Here is a 24,472-nt window from a genome sequence, read left to right on the forward strand (position 1 = left end):
TGAAGCTTTATAACTAGGTAGTTTGTTTTTTGCAACTTAATGCACTGACATTCCGAAAGTTGCGGGGTAGAAGTCTGGTGTGGACTTCATTTCTCTGTTATTACTCCATGTGTTTGTCCATTTAATTAAAAAAAAAAAAAAAAAAAAACCTATACACAGCCATCAACTTGTTTACCATTCACTTGTGCTTCCACAGTCCAAAAGTATTAATGAAGATGACTGGATGTTTACATGAACGTTGTTGGTATTGTTACTAATATAATTCCAGCTAGCTCAGACTCATTTATAAGTGTGTTCATTACAATAACATTATTAAACAAGTGTGTACAAAACATTTTTTGAATAAGCATTTTTTTTGTTTTTTTTATTATTCCGAGTCAACATCAGCATTTAGACCAACATGCATTTTTTGGGTGAGCTGTTTTCTGGGTTCATTTCCACACTACATTTGCTGCCAACCAAATTTCATGTTTATAAAATACTACTATTGACCTTTAAAAGCACTGAAATGGTCTTGCACCACAGTACCGAGTGAACTTCTGGTCCTTTATGACCCACTACACCTCCTTAGATCAAAAGGTGCAGGCTATCTGCTGGTACCCAATATAGTGAAGGCTACATCAGGGGGCAGAGCCTTTTCTTACAAAGCCCCATAGTTATGGAACAGCCTTCCAAGTAGGTGTTCGGGATTCAGACAGACACAGTCTCAGTGTTTAAGTCAAGGCTGAAAACATCTGTTTAGTCAAGCCTTTTGTTAATAGCTTTTAGGTTTATACATTTAAAAAAATATATAAATAATAATAAATAATAATAATAATAATAATAATAATCCCACCCCACACACGAGAAGATCTGGAGGATCCTCAGGCACAGACTGTTTTGGTAAACTGGGATGTATGGATGCTGTCACCCCCCCCTCACTTGTTCACTCAGGTTTGTTGACTGTAGTGGCTGGATGCTTTATGTCCCAGGGTGCGCTCATGACTGGCTTCTGGCTCGCCCCTTTTAGTTATGCAGTCATAGTTTTACCAGAGTCCCTGCTTGCACTCAGCGCAAAACGTATACTGTTCTTAAATCACTAGGTGACATTGGGCATACCTAACAACTTGTGTTTTCCCTCTCCCTCCCCCCAAATCCATCTGTCTGTCCCTCTGAGTTACATGTCAATCCTGAGACACCAGTGACAGTTCTTCTGCTCCTGGGATCTTCCTGATCCAGCCTGATGCCCTACGTCTGGCTGGAGTCTCCTCACAGTACTCCTGTGGAGGAAGGCCCCATATGGACAGTCGAAAGTCACACTTGGAAGATGGCTCTGGACAGTGTTCAAAATACCCAGTTACCAAGTTGTTCTGCGCAACCCATTTACAAACCCAGGTAGCACAGCACGCTACCCAATTTTGTGGCAAAGACGCTTGTGGTACAGGTGGCAAAATCACCTCTGGACACGGACAGAAAATTTGCAAACCCTGAGCCTCATTATGACATGATGTTTCAAGTTTTCCAGAACTTTCTCAGATTTCTGTGAACATGGCGAGTCAAAGCACTTTGTTCACCCCCCCAAGTCAGCTAGTCGAGGAGACAACAGTGAGACTGCTGCTACAAGCGAAGTTCCAGAAGAGCAAGGACAAAGAACTTCCAGGACCGAAACGGAAGTACAGCAAGAGGAAATGGCTAGTGAGCAGACAGCAGCAGGGAAGCCTTCAAAACGAGTCTGTAGATAACTCTTTCAAGAGTCATGGCGAGCAGGACGCCCATGGCTAGATCACGACACAGGAGAAGAGACCAAAAAGATGCTTTGACTGGTGCATAGAATTCGACAAGTCAGGAGGCAGAAATGCATGTCAGTGGTTGTAAAACGATGAAGGTAAGAATCACTGTACATGAGGGCTCGGCGACGCACAAAGCGGCAGCAGGGGAGGGATCTCATCACTGCCCCGTCAGGTTTGTATCTCAGTTATTTTCTTCAGATTTCATCTTGGAATTACCTTAGTACTACTGAGACACTTTGTTTTCATTGTAGTACAATGAAAACACATGTCGGTAGATCGCTTTAAGAGCATGGCCACTGTTTTGATTTTTAACCCTCTGGGGTTGAGAGCTTTGCCAGTGAAGTAAGGCAGGTTTAGAATGAGTAGGTCACATATTTAGATAATTATCTTTGCGAGTTTTTACAGAAATCAGGGACTTAAGTGGGGCAACCTAATTTTTGCCTCAGATTGCCTACTGGACAATCTGGTCCAAAAAAAAAAAAAAAAAACCCGAAACACTGCTTACAGTAAATGTATGTCTGAGGACTTCAGTTAACTTGCTAACTTTAGGACTGCAGTGATCATGAACAGTTTTGCACTCAAGTTTCCATCAGTGATTAGTTTATAACTTCAAAACAGACTTCATGTTAAAACTATAAATGATTTTCCTGGTTACACAGCCATACAACCCCGATTCCAAAAAAGTTGGGACAAAGTACAAATTGTAAATAAAAAACAGAATGCAATAATTTACAAATCTCAAAAACTGATATTGTATTCACAATAGAGCATAGACAACATATCAAATGTCGAAAGTGAGACATTTTGAAATTTCATGCCAAATATTGGCTCATTTGAAATTTCATGACAGCAACACATCTCAAAAAAGTTGGGACAGGAGCAATAAGAGGCTGGAAAAATTAAGGTTACAAAAAAGGAACAGCTGGAGGACCAAATTGCAACTCATTAGGTCAATTGGCAATAGGTCATTAACACGACTGGGTATAAAAAGAGCATCTTGGAGTGGCAGTGGCTCTCAGAAGTAAAGATGGGAAGAGGATCACCAATCCCCCTAATTCTGCACCGACAAATAGTGGAGCAATATCAGAAAGGAGTTCAACAGTGTAAAATTGCAAAGAGTTTGAACATATCATCTACAGTGCATAATATCATCAAAAGATTCAGAGAATCTGGAAGAATCTCTGTGCGTAAGGGTCAAGGCCGGAAAACCATACTGGGTGCCCGTGATCTTCGGGCCCTTAGACGGCACTGCATCACATACAGGCATGCTTCTGTATTGGAAATCACAAAATGGGCTCAGGAATATTTCCAGAGAACATTATCTGTGAACACAATTCACCGTGCCATCTGCCGTTGCCAGCTAAAACTCTATAGTTCAAAGAAGAAGCCATATCTAGACATGATCCAGAAGCGCAGACGTCTTCTCTGGGCCAAGGCTCATTTAAAATGGACTGTGGAAAAGTGGAAAACTGTTCTGTGGTCAGACGAATCAAAATTTGAAGTTCTTTATGGAAATCAGGGACGCCGTGTCATTCGGACTAAAGAGGAGAAGGATGACCCAAGTTGTTATCAGTGCTCAGTCCAGAAGCCTGCATCTCTGATGGTATGGGGTTGCATTAGTGCATGTGGCATGGGCAGCTTACACATCTGGAAAGACACCATCAATGCTGAAAGGTATATCCAGGTTCTAGAGCAACATATGCTCCCATCCAGACAACATCTCTTTCAGGGAAGACCTTGCATTTTCCAACATGACAATGCCAAACCACATACTGCATCAATTACAGCATCATGGCTGCGTAGAGGAAGGGTCCGGGTACTGAACTGGCCAGCCTGCAGTCCAGATCTTTCACCCATAGAAAACATTTGGCGCATCATAAAATGGAAGATACGACAAAAAAGACCCAAGACAGTTGAGCAACTAGAATCCTACATTAGACAAGAATGGGTTAACATTCCTATCCCTAAACTTGAGCAGCTTGTCTCCTCAGTCCCCAGACATTTACAGACTGTTGTAAAGAGAAAAGGGGATGTCTCACAGTGGGAAACATGGCCTTGTCCCAACTTTGAGATGTGTTGTTGTCATGAAATTTAAAATCACCTAATTTTTCTCTTTAAATGATGCATTTTCTCGGTTTAAACATTTGATATGTCATCCATGTTCTATTCTGAATAAAATATGGAATTTTGAAACTTCCACATCATTGCATTCCGTTTTTATTTACAATTTGTACTTTGTCCCAACTTTTTTGGAATCGGGGTTGTATTTTGTGACTCTATAGGACACTGCTATAGAAGCAAGTTATTTATAATTGCGCTATCACCCAAATGAGGATGGGTTCCCTTTTGAGTCTGGTTCCTCTTGAGGTTTCTTCCTCATGTCATCTGAGGGAGTTTCTTTGCTACCGTTGCCACAGGCTTGCTCACTGGAGATAAAGTTAGCTCATGTTTAAAAGTCTTTATTTTCTGTAAAGCTGCTTTATGACAAAACATATTGTTAAAAGCACTATACAAATAAACCTGACTTCCTCCATGATTAAAAAGATAACCAGATTAAACAGACCAAACATGGAAACCTGATGTATACCATTTCACACCTCATTCATACCCAATCAGAATCAAATCGCATCAGATTGAATCAAATCATTAGCTTGCGAATCAGAATCTAATAAAATCAGGGCATTTGTGCCAATATGCAACCCTATTAAAACACACCCTCAGTGTGAATGAAGGCGCTCCTGCATGATGTGGAAACAAAGAACCTTCAGTTTTCTGTTAAAGGACTAAACTAGAACTATAAAACAGATAGTGGTGTATACAGGAAAACAATGTCGGCAAAACATCAAACATTTGATATGATCTCACTTTGATGCCCTCCACACACACTTATGGCCTTCCGCCACAAGGAGTGATCAGATCTGAGACCTACAAAGAGCTTGGAGAATGAAAGTTTTACGAGTCTATTTTTGACGATTTCAGAGTCAGCAGTCTGAAGTCAGGAGTTTAAAGGATGGGAGTTCTGAAGTCTCAGGTTGAGAGTGAAAAATTGAAAACTGAGGGATTTTTGTATTTAGATCATTTACCTTACACACAGATTTCATGAGGAAAAAAGGGATGGATGGATGTGAGCAAAAGGCACACAAGGGCACAGCTTTGATTTCATCACAGTAGACTGAATTTTAGTAAACTTAGCTCCTGACTTATTACACAACACCATGTATACACCATCACGAGAGAAGATTAATCAGCACCTTCTGACCACTCAGAGTCCAGAAGCCAACAGCATTGTAAGAAACGCTAATGAAGACAACTTTTAAAACAAGTTTTATTTGTGTTTCATTAAAACGAACAACATTCTAGTAAGAACTCTAGATAAAAATACATTTATTTAAAATATTCCCAGTTTTGGAACAGTCCTACCCATAATGCCTTGCTGCATAGAAACTTGTCAGCATCATATGAGAACCTGTGGGAGGCTTCAGCATACAGAAAGCATCACTGACAAACTGTGGAACATTTCAGCATGCACTCACTCTCACACACACCAGCTGCAAGACAAAGGCACTGTGTGTGTGTGTGTGTGTGTGTGTGTTGGAGACCGCTCGTTCCATAGCAGCTTGAGCTCCTGCACAGAAATGCAGCCTGTCAACTCTAACTAGACAAACACAAAGGATTATGTGCCCATACACACATGCGCATGCATGCACACACCAACACTGCATGAAAAAAATGCAACAGAACAAAACAAACAAGCAAACAAAACAAAGACAAATGTATCTAAATGATGGTTAGTCGATAGGCCAGTGTCAGTACTGTGATACTGATTTTCTTACTGATCTCAGATAAGGCTGCTATATGCAAACAAGCCCTTTAAAACAACCATAATTGTTCTAATGCCCTGTGAGCATCCTGACCAATCCCTTACCTCTAGGTCAGGGCGATACATCAAAACAAAAATGCATCACAGGCTTTTGTACAATACACAATATGCATCATGATATTCAGGTTTACTGAAACTACCAGAGAAAGTCATGTTTATATTAAAAATAAATAAATTGTATATTATATATATATATATATATATATATATATATATATATATATATATATATATATATATATATATATATACACACACACACACACACACACACACACACACAGGGTTGGTCAAAATTGCATTAACACTTAAATGGTAGAAACCATTTATTCAAACAACAGACATCATATAAGCAAGATAATTTACAGGACGCCCTCAACCTGTTCGCCATTATGTTCAACACAAAAAAAAAAAAAAAAAACACACACAACAGTACGTCTATCTGCAGGCGAAAAAAATCCATTCGTGTTAACAATTTTGACTAAACACTGTGTGTGAGAGATCATTTAACACAGAAAAGAGTTAGATGTCAAAAAATTTAAGATTGAATACAAAATTTCAGCACCAAATCAGTTACTTCTGATCAGTTTGCAATAAAAAAAAAAAAAAATCATTGTCTCAGAAAAGTGTACTGTAACATGACTGATCATGGTTTAGATATTATGTCATGATATTCTCCCAGCCCTCAGGGCTCGACATTAACAGTAGCCCGATTGCCCGGGGCAACCATTCAACAGATTCGGACAACCAGACTCTCACAAATGCTTGCCCGATCAGGCAACTACCCAAATATGTCAACTTGCGTGAAAAACGATGTTTATTCATTCATATTATGATGAAATTCCATCACGATTTGCGATTGTTTGACTCGGAAAGACCGCATCCATGTTATCATTATGGGATGTTCAACAACTAGCGGAATTCACATTTGCACATCGCGGGCTCGCAATGCAGTTTCCCATTGCTAATAATTATCGCGTAGTGCATATTCAGTGTTCTATTCAGACCCTCCAGGATTTCGCGATGTTGCGATTTGCAACTTCAACACAAATTCAACCAATCCCCGTGAATTCAGGGCGGTGTTGCAATTACATCCAATCACCGCAACTTTCCCGCAAATTTGACCAATCGTTGGCGTCGTCTTGAGGTGACTTCGACAAACTACCTTCCGCCTTACTTCCCTGTATCCGTTCAAGAGAAGCAGCATGTGCGCAGTGTTGCCAGATTGGGCGGTTTTAGGTGCATTTTGGTGGGTTTTGAACATATTTTGGGCTGGAAAACGTCAGCAGTATCTGGCAACACTGCATGATGTGCGAGTCAGTGTTTATGTAGGTTTAAATTCTGTTACTGAAAGTGTGTTATGTTTACAGTGAAGGACTGTGTGCACTTTACATTATTTTTTTTTACTTAAAGGGATAGTTCAGGATTTTTGACATGAATCTGTATGGCATCCCTATCAATAGTGTCGTGCAAACACACTGACTTACCCCTGACAGCATCCTGTGAGTCCAGTTCTTGTCCAGTTTTGGTCCAGACGAAAAGTAGTCCGGCAAGTTTGTTGGGGTCACGAAAGTAAAACATTTTTCGTCTCAAAACAGTGTGTGTTCAAAAGAGTGATATATTTGCATCACAAAACCGTTGCCAAATAAAAAGTCAGACCTCGAAATCGCTTGGCACTATTTTCTCTCCCTCGGTATCACTGCGCGCTGTCATGTTGACATCTGCGCAGGAATCAACACCTTTCCCATTGTTTGGCAGTGATTAGGAGTTCAGATCAGCGGCGCTAACAAGCTAATTTGAGAGCAAGAACAGCGATAAATTTATCACCTTCTATAACCTATACAATAATATATTTGTGAAAATGGTGCGCACTTGCGACTATCCAGGCTGTAGCAACAAAGATGTGGCTGAATCTCCGCACACATTTCACCGTCATAGTCAGACATGTTGTCGCTAACTTTGCTAGCAGTAAACAAATGTAGTGATGTGTCGGTCGCGAACGATCCAGTTCAAAGAGCCGGCTCTTTGAAGTGAATGACGGGAGCCGGCTCTTCGGTGGGAGCAGAGTTGGGGAGCCGAATTAGTTTTTTGTCCTTAGGTGCCTCAGAGAGAGAGAGTTCAGTTCAGCTGAAGGACGATTGTCTATTTGACAACCATGATCATTGTTTTGTTGCCGTGAATTCCTAAAGCTCATGATATAAAATTGTCGCTCATAAATTGACAGGTTCGGTCGGCAACCGCCTTGGCATGGCCAGATTAATCTGCGGTATACAACGAGACAGCAGTCATTATAACAGGAGCATATTTGCTGTTCCAGCGGCTTCTCATTACTGGTGGAGCAGAGTGCGGCACTTTTTTCTCTTTTTCCATGCGCTCAAGGTGCCACATATTTTGTTGCACATTGTTCTGTGTTTCTTAAAATAATTTCCAACTTTGCTTCATAGTTTCTTAGGCCTGATTTATACTTCATAATTTATTTTTTGGCATTTTGTTCAAGGTCGAGTGTGAAAAAGCCATAAAGGATAAACAGTTGATGTCTTCTGTGTATTTTATATTGGTAATAACACAGTTTTGCATTATGTTTGTGAGAAAATAATTTAATTGTAAGTAAGTTTTATTTCTTTAGCTAGAACATTGTTACACTGCTATACTTTACAAAGCTTTACAATGGCTACAAAAACCAAAAAATAAAATGGAAAACATCCTATTGATAAAATATAAATAATAATGTAATTAATTAACTAGTTAATTGCAGCAATTAAATCAAAAATAAAATCTCAGGAGCCGTTTGGGAGCCGAAAGAGCCGGCTCCCGAAAAAGAGCCGAAATTCCCATCACTAAAACAATGAATGAAACAGCCGTGGCTGTCACCTGGCGGCAGCGCGCAGTGATAAGAAGGGAGAGAAAATAGTGCCAAGCGATTTCGAGGTCTGACTTTTTATTTGGCAACGGTTTTGTGATGCAAATATATCATTCTTTTGAACACGTACTGTTTTGAGACGAAAAACGTTTTACTTTCGTGACCCCAACAAACTTGCCGGACTACTTTTGTCTGGACCAAAACTGGACAAGAACTGGACTCACAGGATGCTGTCAGGGGTAAGTCAGTGTGTTTGCATGACACTATTGATGGGGATGCCATACAGATTCATGTCAAAAATCCCGAACTATCCTTTTAATACAAGAAATTAATGGATGCCAACATTTTTGCCAAAATGGTATTTTATTTTCCATTGTTTAGGCAGCTTCAGCATCATACTGTGAGATTCTGTTCAAATTATTTTTTTCTTCTATGAAGCCTGAGCCATTTATTTTATTAGTTTATAATTGTTTAATTTAGTCTTCAGGAGAGACTGCCTGCACACAGTACTAGTATTAATAGTTTTTTTTCCTTACACGAAAGCGGAGGCATTTATATTATATTTTAAGGTAACTTCATGTTGTGCTGTGAGGTTCTATGCACTTTAACTTTTGAACCAACAGGTGCATTTGGATAAGTAAAGCCTATTTTTCTAGCCTGGCAAGCCAGACTAAATGTGAATATTTAGTCTGGCCTCGATCCGTAGACATTTCCGAAGCAGGTAGGAGGAACAAACCGCTGTCTTTCAAACTGTCTCTGTGCGTATAGGCCAACGCTCTGACCAATCAGCGCAACAGTGACTGTGACGTAGTCAGAGCGACAGAAAGCAGTGGGGGAGACCTTGAAATAAATTTTTCAAAATGCGTATTAATTAATAAACAGGTTCTAGATATTAAGAAGTTTGGAGATAATGACCACAAGTTTGGAGTCTGTACCACATACACATTTTTTTTCCAAGTGTTTTTCAAGGGTTTGCTTAAACTGTTTTTGAGAGTTTTTATTTAGTGGTGTTTGGTGAAATAATTTCCCTTAAATTTAAAATAACGGGAAAATAAGAAACAATCAAAAAGTAATGTTTCAAAGCTGTTTATTAATTCTTTGTACTGCACAAACTAGCCCATCCTTTTGGCTACGAGCGGAGCCAGCTGGTAGATCAGACTTTTGCCATAGCCGGTTGGCAAAACAGCGAAAACGTCCTTCTTGAAAAGGAATGAGCGGAGAGCCTCTTCCTGCTCATGTTTCAATGAAAACTCCAAGTCTAATTCTTCTAAAACTGATTCCAAAGCGGAGTCAAACGCGCGCTGTTCACTAGCCCGTAGCCATCTTCCCTGTTGTGCTTTCTCCAGCGTCGCGCAGCTTTGTCGTCACTCCTGCAAAAGCCCGCCCAAAGAATCCAAACAAAAACCTTGCGCTGTGATTGGCGGGCACGATTTGATGCCCGGGGTGTTTTTGTTTATATGGTGCGAGGCTAGACCCATTCGCTAGGCAAAAAATATTTTTGGCCGCTAGGCGGGTGGGTCTAGTTTACTAGGCTACTATTTTTCTGCATTTTTGTAGTCCTGGTAATCTTTTATATTGGTAAAGTTGTTTATAGGACCATTTCTCAGTGTCTTTGTTTTTTTAATCAATAGTTTTTCAGTAATAACTTAATATTGAACATATCACTCAATTTTAATCACAAAAAGAGAAAATCGCAACAATTTCTCGCAACTGTCACTTCCTCCCGCAATGTAATCACAACAAAAACCTAAAAAACACCGCAACTTTCATCGCAATTTTTTGGAAAAAAAAACCGCAACAGACATTTTAGCCCGCAACAATCACAAAAAAGGCCCGCGATATCCTGGGAGGACTGAATATTGGTATGTCCTTCACTACATGACTAATTACCGCATTACTCACACGGGGCGCTAGTGTCAATGCTTGTTGATACAGACAGCATCTGAGAAGGTTGAATAATAAATTAAAAAAAATATATATGTAATATTTGGGCAACCATATTCTGAGTTCGGGCAACCAGATTTCTACAAATGGTTGCCCGAATGGGCAACCATGTCTCAAAGTTAGCGTAGAGCCCTGGCCCTACTCTGAGCAAACAGTAAACAAGTCAGCTGGTCAAAAGTCTCGCTGTTCACAAACTTTTATTCAACAGTTTGACAACATGGAACTTTATTCACTAAAATCTTTATGTTCCATTGTACACAAGGAACATCAACCGATCACCGTGAGTGGAGGATGTGTGTGGTGGAGCAGGGCTGTGGGAGTCAGCAGTCTGAAGTCAGGAGTTTAAGTCAGACATTTTGGGAGTGGGAAACTGAAAACTGAGGGATTTAGATGTGTTTAGCTCATTTACCTCACACACAATCCACTAGGAGAAAAAAAAATGGATGGATAGATGCAAGCAGTTAGTAAAAAGTATATAAAGAAAGACTGATCTAATATATAATAAATCAATGGCAAAGAAAGAAGTAAATAAAAGATAATAAACAAAGTGGTGGGACAGAGGTGCAGCGGTCAGCACCATCACCTCACAGCAAGAAGGTTCTAGGTTTGTACCAGTCACCTGGGGCAGAGTTTCCAGGTTCTCCTTGTCCCCATGTAGGTTTCCCTACATGTGACCTGTCCAGGGTGAACCCCACTGCTCACCCAAAGTCAACTGGGCTCCGCCCCAGTTCACCCACAACGGATAAGCAGTGTAGATAACGAACAAATGGATGAACAAGATTGCATTTCCTCTGCAGAAACTGCTGGAGTGTGCTTGCTCAAATGAAGCCACATTCTCTGCTTCTCTCTCTCTCCCTCCCTCTGTGTTTCTCTCTCACCCAATCACTATCCCCACCAATACACATCGTCATGCTTTAAAAGAAGGATTGGTCAACACCTCTCACTCCTTCTCTGGCTCAAAGTCTCTTTCACATCATTTTGAAGGGAGATTTCACTGCACGATATGTTTTTCAATTTAATTCAGGAGGTTTTACAGGGTTTAAAACATGGATTTTGGCTGTAAAATCGCAGTTTTAAATTTTTTTTTCTGCTGCTTCCACTCTAACATCTCGAGTGGAGGAGCTCCTTATGACATTTCTCCAAAGTTCTACCCATTCATTTCAATGGCACGGAATTTTGCCAAAAAACGGGAATACCGAACGAACGACAAGGGTTAGTGCAACCATTTTAACAAAAACGCCATTCCAGATTGGGCCCTATGTTTCAGTGTTGGAACACTATCTCTATCTCGAAAGCCCTAGGAGGAGGAGGAGGAGTGGATCCAAAAAAAACAGGTGAAATGTAATAATAATAAAACTTAAGAACAATAATAATAATAAATCAAAAGCAATAAAAGATGACATTGTGACAAATAATTATATATATATATATATATATATATATATATATAGGGGCGGCACGGTGGTGTAGTGGTTAGCGCTGTCGCCTCACAGCAAGAAGGTCCTGGGTTCGAGCCCCGGGGCCGGCGAGGGCCTTTCTGTGTGGAGTTTGCATGTTCTCCCCGTGTCCGCGTGGGTTTCCTCCGGGTGCTCCGGTTTCCCCCACAGTCCAAAGACATGCAGGTTAGGTTAACTGGTGACTCTAAATTGACCGTAGGTGTGAATGTGAGTGTGAATGGTTGTCTGTGTCTATGTGTCAGTCCTGTGATGACCTGGCGACTTGTCCAGGGTGTACCCCGCCTTTCGCCCGTAGTCAGCTGGGATAGGCTCCAGCTTGCCTGCGACCCTGTAGAACAGGATAAAGCGGCTAGAGATAATGAGATTATATATATATATATATATATATATATATATATATATATATATATACACACACACACACACACACGTGAGTAAAGGGAAGAATATTATATAGATCACACACACACACACACACACACACACGTGAGTAAAAAGGGAAGAGTAAACAAAAAGGACTGGGCAAAAACAATGCAATAAAAAAGAAAAAATTGAGCAAAAAAAAAAAAAAAGACATAATAGATAAATGAACAACTCAGGTAAAAAAAAAAATAATGTATCAAAAAAGACAGAATAAATAAGCCTACAAATATGCTATAAATAAACTACACCAGCAACAAATACAGAAGTAGATAAACAAGAAACAAAATAAATAAAATAAATAAAATTAAGATTTCAGCACTGACTCCAATCCACGCGCCGTAACAGATGGAGAAGTTTGTAAACAAAACAAAACAAAAAAAAAAAACAAGAGAGTAATAACCCCCATACGCGCGCGCAGAGTGAACCCATTAGTGCGGGAGCGCTCGCGCAGTGGAGTGGAAACTTCACTGAACTCACCAAAGTTTGCTCGTACTGCAGCGCGCGCTGATCGGTACCGTCTCCGGCCATGGCGGTGTCGCACGCACGCTCGCGGAAACCGGCACAACAAACGAGTAGAGAGAGACTGAGCCGCGCGCGCACACATACACCGGAGCTCGGGACACGAAGCGAAGCCCAACACGACACACGGCAGGGCACGCGCTGAGCACGGGCACGCGCTGACACCGGGGATTTATGTACCAAACCGTGCCATAAAGTTGGCGCGCGCGTCACGCGATGGCAGTCAACAAAGACTGACTGTTGCATAACGCAAGCCGGAGTTTGATCATCTTTTATATTCCGCAAATAGTCCCGTTTCCTCACGCGAGCCAAGGCGGGACTACGGCGGAAATCAGAGGTTACGTCTAAAACCGCACACTACCGCACTACAAAGTGAGTGAGCCAGTTTGGGCCGCGCACTAATCTGTCACACTTTTGTAACACAGCAATGCGCTGTTTTGGACGAAGCCAAAGTTTCCTCTCGCTTCCTTTCTTCACCCCTCCCCCCCCTACGATGGTACAGTCCGCTCGCTGAAGTTTTCTGTAGCGCGAGCAGCTCCGCGCTCTCTTGCTGCCTGTTAGCGTTTACCTCAGACCTGTGAAACGGGTTGTGAGTCGGTTCGTGTTAAAGTTTACTTCAGTACCGGATACGGACATTTTAGTGGAAGTAATAAAACGTCTAGGCTGTTTCTGATCGTTAACACACAGAGAGAGAGACTACAAACAAAAGTTTCTGTTGCTTGTTTGCTAGCTAATGCTAACACTTTACTCAGTTTTCGGTGAAGCCGCTTGTCATCTTACTAGAAAAGAAATCATGTTAAAGTTCGAGATATGTGTCACCTAAACCTAATATACAGCTTCAGACTGCATTTAAGTGGATTTGTTTTAATTTGGTTGAAATAATCCAATCTTGGCATTTTATTGATGATGAAGAGTGAATAGTTGTGGGGAAACCCTGAATTTCTGTATATTGGATTTCCAATCCAACATGTATTAGGTTAATAAACTGTCTTGGATATTTTTAACGAGATCCTGGGAAAAATGTTGAGAGGAGCTACTGTGATTAAGGTGAACACTATATGAAAAAGTATGCGCATGCGCACCCTGACCAGCACACCCTTATGTGCTTGTCAGGAAAATCCCATTCCTGATTTATTCTCCCTTCACTGTGATAAGCAGCTCCACTCTTCTGAGAAAGCTTTCCACTAGATTTTGGAGCATAGCTGTGTGGATTTGTGTTTATTCAGCTACAGGAGTGTGAGTGAGGTCAGGCACTGATGTCGAGTGAGGAGGTTTGGGGTGCAGTCAGCACCGCAGTTCATACCGAAGGTGAGGTTGAGGTAAGGGCACATAAGCATTGTCATGATGGAACAGGTTTGGGCCTCTTAGGCTACGTTCACACTGCAAGGCTTAATGCTCAATTCCGATTTTTTTGTGAAATCCGATTTTTTTGTGAGGTCGTTCACATTAACAAATATATGCGACTTGTATGTGATCCTCGGTATGAACGAAAAGCGACCTAAAAGTGTTACGCATGCGCATTGCAGGATACGACGACGTCACACGCCGTGAGCATGGCCAGTGTTTACGGAAGTAAAACCGCCCGGTTGCGGTATGACCCATCCAATCTAGCTTGAATAGCTGCATCCCCCCAAATGGAAATCAGCTCCCTAACCTCTGCGTCCTTCCATTGAGAAGATTCAGAACCTTCACAGCCCGAAGCGTCCCTCGCATTGATGTCATGCGCAGGGGCGCAGATACGTTTTTTGAACTGGGGGGGACAAAGCTGCCAGCAAACCAACCCCGATATGCCTGTCAAACTTGTTCTTAGTAACCATAGCAACCAAGCTCGAGCTCGCAACCTGTGCAGTCTGCGCGGCTCAACCAACCGAATATCAGTCTTTGTTTTGTTTTATGTGAATTGTTGCAACTATGTATACACTGCTGTGCACCTCAATAAACCGAATGGTAATTAGTCTTTTGATTTTTCCGTGAGGTTTGCCTTATGCAAAGAAAGACAGCATAGACGTTTTTTCCTCCCTATAAGTGGGGGGGACCGAACGAGGTGAATTTAAATCTGGGTGGGACGAGTCCCACCCTCTATCTGCGCCCGTGATTATGCGCTATGTTGTTGTAACTTTTTTTGAGAGACCCGCCGCCTACTTCAGCGCAGAATAGTGACGTTTGTGGCTTGTTGATGACGTGTAAGTCGGATGAATGCGACCTGGCGGTTCAGACTGAAGTCGCATATGAAAAGAGCAGATAGGAATCGGAATTAGGACCACATATCCAAACGGCCTGGGTCGGATTTGAAAAAATCGGATCTGTGTCGTTCATATTGTCAATAAAAGATCGGATACAGGTCACATATGGGCGAAAAGATCGGATTTGAGTCACTTCAGCCTGCAGTGTGAACGTAGCCTTAGTTCCAGTGTACAAAGGCATTCTATACAGGATAGGGATGTAAATAACTTCCAAAATGTTAAATATACTATGGAACCATGCAGGCCATCATCAGCAAGTGGAGAAAATGGAGCACCACAGTGATCTCACCAAGAACAGGAGATCCGTTTTATAAAAGGACAAGACCTAACTTAGCAGGGGGGTTGCCAAGAGACCTGCGGTAATATTAAAGTGTATGTAATGTCCCCAAACTCCACTTTTTTCCTTGTACAAAACAACAATCGTTATGTTGATTGACCATGTGTTTTCGAACCATGGCTGATCCAAAGACCATAAATTGATGGAAAATCATTAAGATTAGCCGATTTTCATGGAATCTGCCAAGACTGAACCGGAAGGGGTGCATGATGTCACACGTGTAACAATTCAGGTACCAATTTCGTTCATGTGCACAGCAGACCAGTCTCAATCTGGAATCCCGTTTTGGAGAGGATTCTGATAGTGATTGGGATTCTTGTATGTTGGATGAAGGGGCAGATGATTATCAAGAATATTCTGGAGTAAATGGTTATCTTTTCGAGCCCCCAGGACGAGAAACTGCCAGTTCACTCAGTTCATGACAGTCTTCCACTGTAGCGTGCGTGAGAGAGAGAGAGAGATGTGCAGAACGCGGTGATTACCTTTCATCATGTTTTCCTGAACAAAACTAAAAACAAATTGAGTTGCAGTATTGCAGTCTGAGAGCATTTAACATGTTTCAGTTAATAATTAATGATGATTGCACAAGTGTATTTTTCTTCCTGTTAAAGTGCATCAAATATGATAAGCTCGGATGTCGCAAGCAGGTAAATGTTGCTCATAATCCTGTATCTGATGCACTGCGTGTGTGTGAGAGAGAGAGAGAGAGAGAGATGGTAGAATTGACGAACTTCCAAATGTCAGATCAAATGTCATTTATAAATGGGTTTCTTTTTGCTCCAATACCATTTTTGCTCTTTTTGCTCCAATACCAACGTGATCGTTCTGCTGAACACTTGAATCAGTTTTGTGCTTGCTAATAAAATGAATTTTTTCCCCCTGCTTTATTAATTCATTTTGGTCATAACTAATGATATGCAGTATATTCATTTTAAAGCATTACAATTAGGCATTACATACACTTTAAAGGAGCAGCAGGAATATCTGACAAGTACTGATTACTCTCTGCATGTGGCAACAATCTCTTGTATTCACATGTCTGGGCTATGGGGTAAGGTGGCTAGACAGAAACCCTTTCTCACAAAAAATATCCAAGCCCAACTAAATTACCCTAAACAATGAACTACAATGTGTTATGGTCTGATGAGAACAATTACAAAATGTATAATAATTCCGAAAGATATGTTTTGGAACATCAAAAGAACACCATGCCCAAGGTGAAGCACTGTGGTGGCAGCATCATGCTTTATGGTTGTTTTTCTTCAGCCAGAACTGGGGCTTTTATCAAGGTGGAGGGAATCATGAATAGCACCAAAAAACATTTGATTTTAGTGCAAAACATTCAGGTATCCTTTCAGCGTGACAATGACCAAAAGCATACATCTAAAAATACACCCATTTTAACAGGGATGTGTTGACTTTATTTATATATATAAATATATATATATATATATATATATATATATATATATATATATATATATATATAAAATCACTGTATGTGTACTTTTGTTGTGCTGTATTTTGACTGTATCTGAGATGTCCTGTCTGTTAAATATTTCATGTGTCTGCAACTGATCATTCACAATATCCTGATCTACAGTGTTTTCCCACAGTGTAATGCTGGCAGTGGAGTTAGTGGAGCTAAATCTGATCCTGTAAATAATAAACTGTTTTTCACATTTGTACAACATAGATTGTAATGTGTTGGACATTCAGACAGTTGCCTCATTAAACATAATGCATGCTAGCTGGTTAAACTAAAACTGGAAACATTAAAAGGTTTATTGTATTTAGTATATCTACAGAAGTGACATTTTACAGCTTACTATCATTAAATTATTGACTTTGCTCACTGGCAGTTTATAACCCATTGTTGATAAGATGTCACTTTGGCAGGTTTAGGATCAGACTTTGTTTGGTGTGTTCACTTAGAGCAGTGTTTTTTACACACACTCAGGCCCCGAGCTCCAATAACATATACTCAGGCCCCGAGCTCCAATAACACACACTTTCCTTCACTGCCTGAAATCCTGTTGCTGTACAACTTCATTAACTTAAGTTATAAAATTGAGAGCTTTATATTTTTGGAAAGAAGATTCTGAGATCTGAGTTCCACATACAAACATTTTTGACTCTGAAAGAAGTCTGTCTCGACTGCAGATTCTAAACAAACACACACACGGTGTCCTCCACAATTATTGGCACCCCTTGTAAAGATTAGTCAAAAGGGTTAGGGAAAAATCCACCTTTTGGTAAAGTCATTGCATCTCACGCTGAAAAAAAAAAAAGAAAACGCCACCTTTAATTGCAACAGATGTATTCAGAGAAAACCAAATCCATCATCAAGAAATAACTATTTTTGACACAAATAAATGTTCCACTATTATTGGCACCCTTGCACTTAATACTTTTTACAACCTCCCTTTGCCAGTGAAACAGCACTGTCTCTCCTATAATGTTTTATAAGGTTGGAGATACAGAGCTTCTTACACAACCTCTCCAGATCATCCAGAGTCCTAGGCCCTCTCTTGTGCTCTCTCCTCTTCAGCTCACCCCACAGGTTTTTACTGGGTTTCAGCTCAGGGGACTGAGATGGTCATGGCAGAAGCTTGATTCTGTGCTCAGGGAACCATTTTTGTGTCGATTTGGGCATGTGCACAGGATCATTGTCCTGTTAGAAGATCTAATGATGACCCAGATTGTGATTCAAAATGTCCTGGTATTTCATGGAGTCCATGATGCTATGTACCTTCAAGGTTTCCAGGGCCTTTGGAAGAAAAACGGCCCCAAAACATCACAGAACTTCCACCATATTTTACAGTTGAGATGGGGATATTTTCATTATCACCATCCTTCTTTTTACACCAAACCCACCTTGAGTCTTTATTGCCAAAAAAAAATCCATTTTTATGACATCAGAGCATAGAACATGGTTCCAGTCAAAGTTGTAGAAGCATTTCACAAACTTCAGGTGCTTACATTTGTGGTTACTTGACAGAAAAGGCTTTTTTTTTTTTTCCTGGCAAACCTTCCAAATAATCTGTTGGCATGGAGGCGGAGTCTGATGGTGGTTTTGGAGACTTGGAAACCCCAATATTTTATTTTTTCTTGTAATTCACCAACAGGGTTTGTTTGTTAGTTTGTTTGACTCTCTTACCCTCCCTCACTGTACATGGGGGCAAAATAAGCTTGGGTCCTCTTCTGGGCAAGTTTGTAACAGTTCTAGTTGGTGTCCACTTTTTTATTATTGCCCTAACAGTAGAAATGGACATTTTCAGGCAGGGAGCTGGGTTTTTTTTGTTGTTGTTGTTGTTTTTAACAACCATTCCCTGACTGATGAACTTCAACAAACTTCTACTTCATTTGGTTTGTGTGTTATCTTATCTTTCCCATGTTGATGAGTGACTAAGGGAATTTAGCCTCTGTGTCCCCTCATATTTGTACCCCTGTTAATCAGGAAGTCATGGATTACAGCTTGAAAGTTTCTACACACTCCAATCAACTTAAACATGTCCAACTTAAATGGGAAACATGACTCAGTTCCATTGTGTTCACTATAATTTCCAGGGGGGCCAATATTAGTGGCACGTTTTTTTTTTTTAATATTTAGTTCTTAATGAGGGATTTGTTTTTCTCTGAATAAAAGTATTTCAATTAAAGACTTTTATATGACTTTTTTTATATGACTATAATAAATTACTTTTCTCATTTTTTCAGTGTGAACCTACTTCACCAAAAGGTGGATTTTTTTCTAACCTATACAAGGGGTGCCAATAATTGTGGAGGGCTCTGTAGTGTGTGTGTATATATGTGTGTATACACACACACACACGAGTGCATCTCAAACAATTAGAATATCGTGAAAAAGTTCATTTTTTCATCATTTAATTCAAAATGGTAAACTTTCATTTTATATTCATTACACATAAAATGAAATATTTCAAGGCTTTTGTTTTAATTTTAATGATTATGGCTTATGAAAATCAGAAATCCAGTATCTCAAATTATTAGAATATTTCTGAAGATCAATTTAAAAAAAAAAAAGGATTTACAATACAGAAATTTCTGACTTTTGAAAAGTTTGTTCATTTACACACTCAATACTTGGTTGGGAATCCTTTACCATTAATTACTGCATCAGTGCGGCATGGTGGCATGGAGGCGATCAGCTTCTGGTGCTGCTGAGGCGTTATTGAAGCCCAGGTTGCTTTGATAGCGGCCTTCAGCTTGTCTGTATTTTTGGGTCGGGTGTTTCTCATCCTTCTCTTGACAGTACTCCATAGATTCTCTATGGGGTTCAGGTCAGGCGAGTTGGCTGGCCAATCAAGCACAGTAATATCGTGGTCAGCAAACCATTTTGTAGAAGTTTTGGCACTGTGAGCAGGTGCTAAGTCCAGCTGGAAAAGGAAATCGGCATCTCCATAAAGTATGTCAGCAGATGGGAGCATGAAGTGCTCTAAAATCTCCTGGGAGACTCTGCATTGACTTTGGACTTGATAAAACACAATGGACCAACACCAGTAGATGATATAGCGCCCCAAATCATGACAGACTGTGGAAACTTCACACTGGACTTCAAATACCTTGGATTCTGTCCCTCTTCCTCCAGACTCTAGGACCTTGATTTCCAAATGAAATGCGACATTTACTTTCATCTGAAAAGAAGACTTTGGACCACTGAACAACAGTCCAGTTCTTTTCTCTCCTTAGCCCAGGTAAGATGCTTCTGACGTTGTCTCTGGTTCAGGAGTGGCTTGATATAAGGAATGTGACAGTTGTAGCCCCTTTCCTGAAGACATCTGTGCATGTTGGCTCTTGATGCACTGACACCAGCCTCAGTCCACTCCTTCTGAAGCTCTCCCAAGTTCTTGAATCTACTTTTTCTTGACAAGCCTCTTAAGGCTTGTCAAGAAAAGTTGATTCAAGAACTTGTTGCTTGGGCATCTGTTTCCAGCCAGCCTTTTCAGCAGTGACCCTCTGTGGTTTACCCTCTTTGTTGGTGATCATCTTCTGGACAACTGTCAAGTCAGTAGTCTTCCCCATGATTGTGGTTGCATGTACTAAACTAGACAGAGAGATACATGGTATTTATACTGTTTTACTCAAACTCAAAATGAAATATTCTAATATATTGTTTTTTTTTCACTGTCGGCCATAATTATCATAATTAAAATAGAAAAATGCTTGAAATATATTAGTTTATGTGGAATGAACATTATATATATAGCAGTGGCGAACTGTTACTATTAGAGCTAGGACTTCAGCTCAGCCAAAATTTTGCCAGACACACCAAAAAAGCAACAGGGCAAAATATTTTGCAAGGGATTAGCGGCAGGGTGCCAGGTCGCTCCATTGTGTGTAGCTGTCAATGTTGATTTTAAAAGTAACTAAGTAAATTACATTAGGAAATGCATACTTAAATCTGAGTGAAAAATACTGGGGCGAGCGTGTGTAACCGACTGTAACCAGTCAGTTACTCTAATAATAACTGAAAGTCTCTGTGTGGCCAATAGATGATGCAGAGGAGGTGAAGAGTTGATCTGTCAGTATTTGTTCTGGAAAACAATGAATGAGAGGGCGCTCAACACACGGAGACAGGGGAAAGACTTCTGGCATCCTGACAGCATAATACACCAGTTAGCACCCAGCCAAATGACTACTCAGATCAACACTCGACTTTTCGCACGGAATTTTACGATGCTAATTGATATATTTGATCCGATACAAAGAGCGGATGTGTGTCAAAACATTCTTACATCAAAAAATAAACATCATGTCTTGGGAAAAATAAAAAATATACAGTATTAATAAATACTGTCCAAGCAAGATTCACGAAGCTAGCGCTTTCCAGACAGCCCAATCACGATAATGTCCACAGGTGTGTTACACTAAGTAACATCCCACCAGAAACAATAGTTTAACCATTAACAGAGCCCAACAAATTAACATATATTTTAAAATAGAGGGATTTGGGAAAATAAAAAAAAAATGTATTCATATGAAATTATGACATTGCTACATATGCGTGGAAGAAGAGTTTGGAGACAAAAATCTTAGTTTCTCAGTCGTTAGCCTGTGCTACTTGCTCTCGATAGCACTGGCTTGACCACTTTTTTAGTATTTGCTAACACCACTGATGAACGCTACACCACCTGGAAGGTGACTTCACTGCAGCGCTGACAGCACTGACTCACGGTTAAGCTCACGTTGGACTTCGAGAAGGTTTAGGACAATACATTTTTGGTCCCTCCCACTGTAAATCAAAATCTGACTGGTTCATTCATTGGCCACTTCCTCCATAAACATACACTGCATTGGCCTTCTGTCCCAACCCAGCCTAGAGACAACAAACAAAAAAATCTTATTGGATAACTCTATTTTAATGTTTTCAGGACAGTAACCCTTTCATTTCTCAAGCAAATTTGATAGAAAATGAGGCCGAATTAGAAGAGAATAATAATAATGAAATTCTGAAAGAAATTAAAGAATGAAAGAAAGTAAATTTAACATTTGAAATGCTGCTATATTTGGGCCTTCTCTGAAGGCCTAGAAGGCCCTGACAGTTCCCCTCTTATATATGTATGTGTGTGTATACACACACACACACACCAACCCTATTCCCCCAACTTCCACCCGTGTAGTATATATATGAGGATAAGTCAAAAAGTTCTAAGACAGATGTTATAATTTCAAAAGGTGTGAAAGACATCCCCCAGAATTCCACAAAGAAAGAATTCTCCAATGGAAACACCACTTGCAGAACTGTGAAGGATATGTGGAGAAATAGCTTTGTTATTTTCATAATAAATATTTTTTTCGATTTGTCTTAGAACTTTTTGACTTACCCTCGTGTGTGTGTGTGTGTATATATATATATATATATATATATATATATATATATATATATACACACACACACACACAGAACTGTGCAAATGTCTTAGGCACCCTGTTTTTTCAAAGTTTGTTACAGATTTCTATTTTATGACTTCTACATTATCGAGTCAATACAGAAACATTTTAGAGTTCCAAACGTTCGTTTTCCAGCACAAAATTAAATGTTACAGAAATGTTTGTATTTGAGCAGCATACTATGTAAAAGACCACTTTTCAAATTAAAAAAGAAAACATAATGAAGGCTACTGGGTTTTGCTGCAAAATCAAGAAGCAAGTGTGACAAAGTGTCCAGAAGAACTGTGACTGGTTCTGCAAGATGCTCAGTAAAACCTACAGCTCACTTCCTTATAAAACTGCACTAATTGTACCTGAGACTACTATTTTTATGCCTCCACCACCGTAAGGTGCAGGAGGCATTATGTTTTCAGGTTGTCTGTCTGTCCGTGCGTCCGTCCCGAAACCTTGTGAACGCGATATCTCGAAGACTAATGAAAGGAATTTCACCAAACTTTCACCATTTGTGCATTTGGAGACTGTGGCAGCGGGGGCGTGGTCAAGCGTCGGTCTGTGAATGGAGGGCGGAGTCAGGGAAGGTAAGTGGCGGAATCACTGCACCTGACCGGAATTAACCTGTGTTTGTGTGTCTTCCCCAGTGACCGTGCCCTATAAGAGGAGAGGGAGCACGGAGGAAGGGAGCTACTCCCGACCTGGGTACCTGTGTGTGTGCATGCATGCGTGTATAGTTAAAAGCTGAAAAGCTACAATAAATGAGTTTTGAGAACTCAGTTCTGGCCTGCCATGCTTCTGTGCTCCACCCGCCTAGAACACTTGCTACAGTGGTGCCGAAACCCGGGACAGAGCGCAGGAGAGAACAGCCCCATGGAGTCCTCCCCCTTCAAGGACCTGATCCATGCCCTCGCCATGGCCCAACAGAGCCAGCACCAGGCGCTGGTCTCACCCAGATAACATCACCTGGATAGCTTTCTTTCATCTCAGAAATATTGCAAAGATAAGAAATTTAATGTCATTGCGTGACGCAGAAAAACTAGTCCATGCTTTCGTTACCTCCAGGTTGGATTATTGTAATGCCTTACTGTCTGGATGTTCCAATAAGTGCATAAATAAGCTCCAGTTAGTTCAAAATGCAGCAGCAAGAGTCCTTACTAGAACTGGAAAATATGACCACATCACCCCTGTCTTATCCACACTGCATTGGCTCCCAATCAAATTTCGTATTGACTATAAAATACTACTATTGACCTTTAAAGCACTAAATGGTCTCGCACCACAGTACCTGAGTGAACTTCTGCTCCTCTATGACCCGCCACGAGATCAAAAGGTGCAGGCTATCTGCTGGTACCTCGTATAGTGAAGGCTACATCAGGGGGCAGAGCCTTTTCTTACAAAGCCCCACAGTTATGGAACAGCCTTCCAAGTAATGTTCGGGAATCAGACACAGTCTCAGCATTTAAGTCTAGCCTGAAAACATATCTGTTTAGTCAAGCCTTTTGTTAATGGTGTTTATGAGGTAAAGGTGTAGATCTAGAGGGTCCTCAGACATAGAGTGTTTTGGTAAACTGGGATGTATAGATGCTGTCAGTCCCCACTCGCTTGCTCACTCAAGTTTGTTGATGGTGTAGTGGCTGGCTGCTTTATGTCCCGGGGCTCCCTCATGCCTGTGTTACCTTCTGGCTCTCTCCTTTTAGTTATGCTGTCATAGTTAGTTGCCAGAGTCCCTGCTTGTACTCGGTGCAATATGTATACTGCTCCTACTTATTCAGGTGACATTGGGCATACCTAACAACCTGTGTTTTCTTTCCCTCCCCCTCCCACCCCAAATCTGTCCCTCTGAGTTACATGGAGTCAACAGGAAATCTTTTGGTGGAGAGGGTGGAGACCTCGACTGGCTATCGTAGCCTGCAGGGAATCGGCCGTCAGACTTTCTGTCGCATGTCCCAGACCCGGTGAAATGTAACTGAATTGTCTTGGCCAGTCCTAAGGGTCCCATCTGCATCTCATCATTGCTGAGGAGTGTGCTCCCATCACCCAATCAAGCATCCAGCCAGAACAGGTCATGATATATTTTTTACCATATTAACATGCCATTGTTGTGTGTTATGCCTCATGTAAAGACTCTCAT

At 40.7% G+C, this 24,472-nt stretch overlaps 1 protein-coding gene across 1 annotated transcript in view; it reads right to left on the reverse strand.

The window, feature by feature from the left end:
• clcn2c (chloride channel 2c) overlaps positions 1–13,250 on the reverse strand; it is a 213,933-nt gene extending 200,683 nt beyond the window's left edge. The window contains exon 1 of the mRNA XM_060943402.1: positions 12,811–13,250. Within this exon, the coding sequence (XP_060799385.1) occupies positions 12,811–13,098 (288 nt within the window). The 5' untranslated portion in view covers positions 13,099–13,250. The remainder of the gene's footprint in view (positions 1–12,810) is intronic.
• Positions 13,251–24,472: the final 11,222 nt, after the last annotated feature.

Source organism: Neoarius graeffei, chromosome 16, assembly GCF_027579695.1.
Source record: "Neoarius graeffei isolate fNeoGra1 chromosome 16, fNeoGra1.pri, whole genome shotgun sequence".
NCBI classification, from domain to species: Eukaryota; Metazoa; Chordata; class Actinopteri; order Siluriformes; family Ariidae; genus Neoarius; species Neoarius graeffei.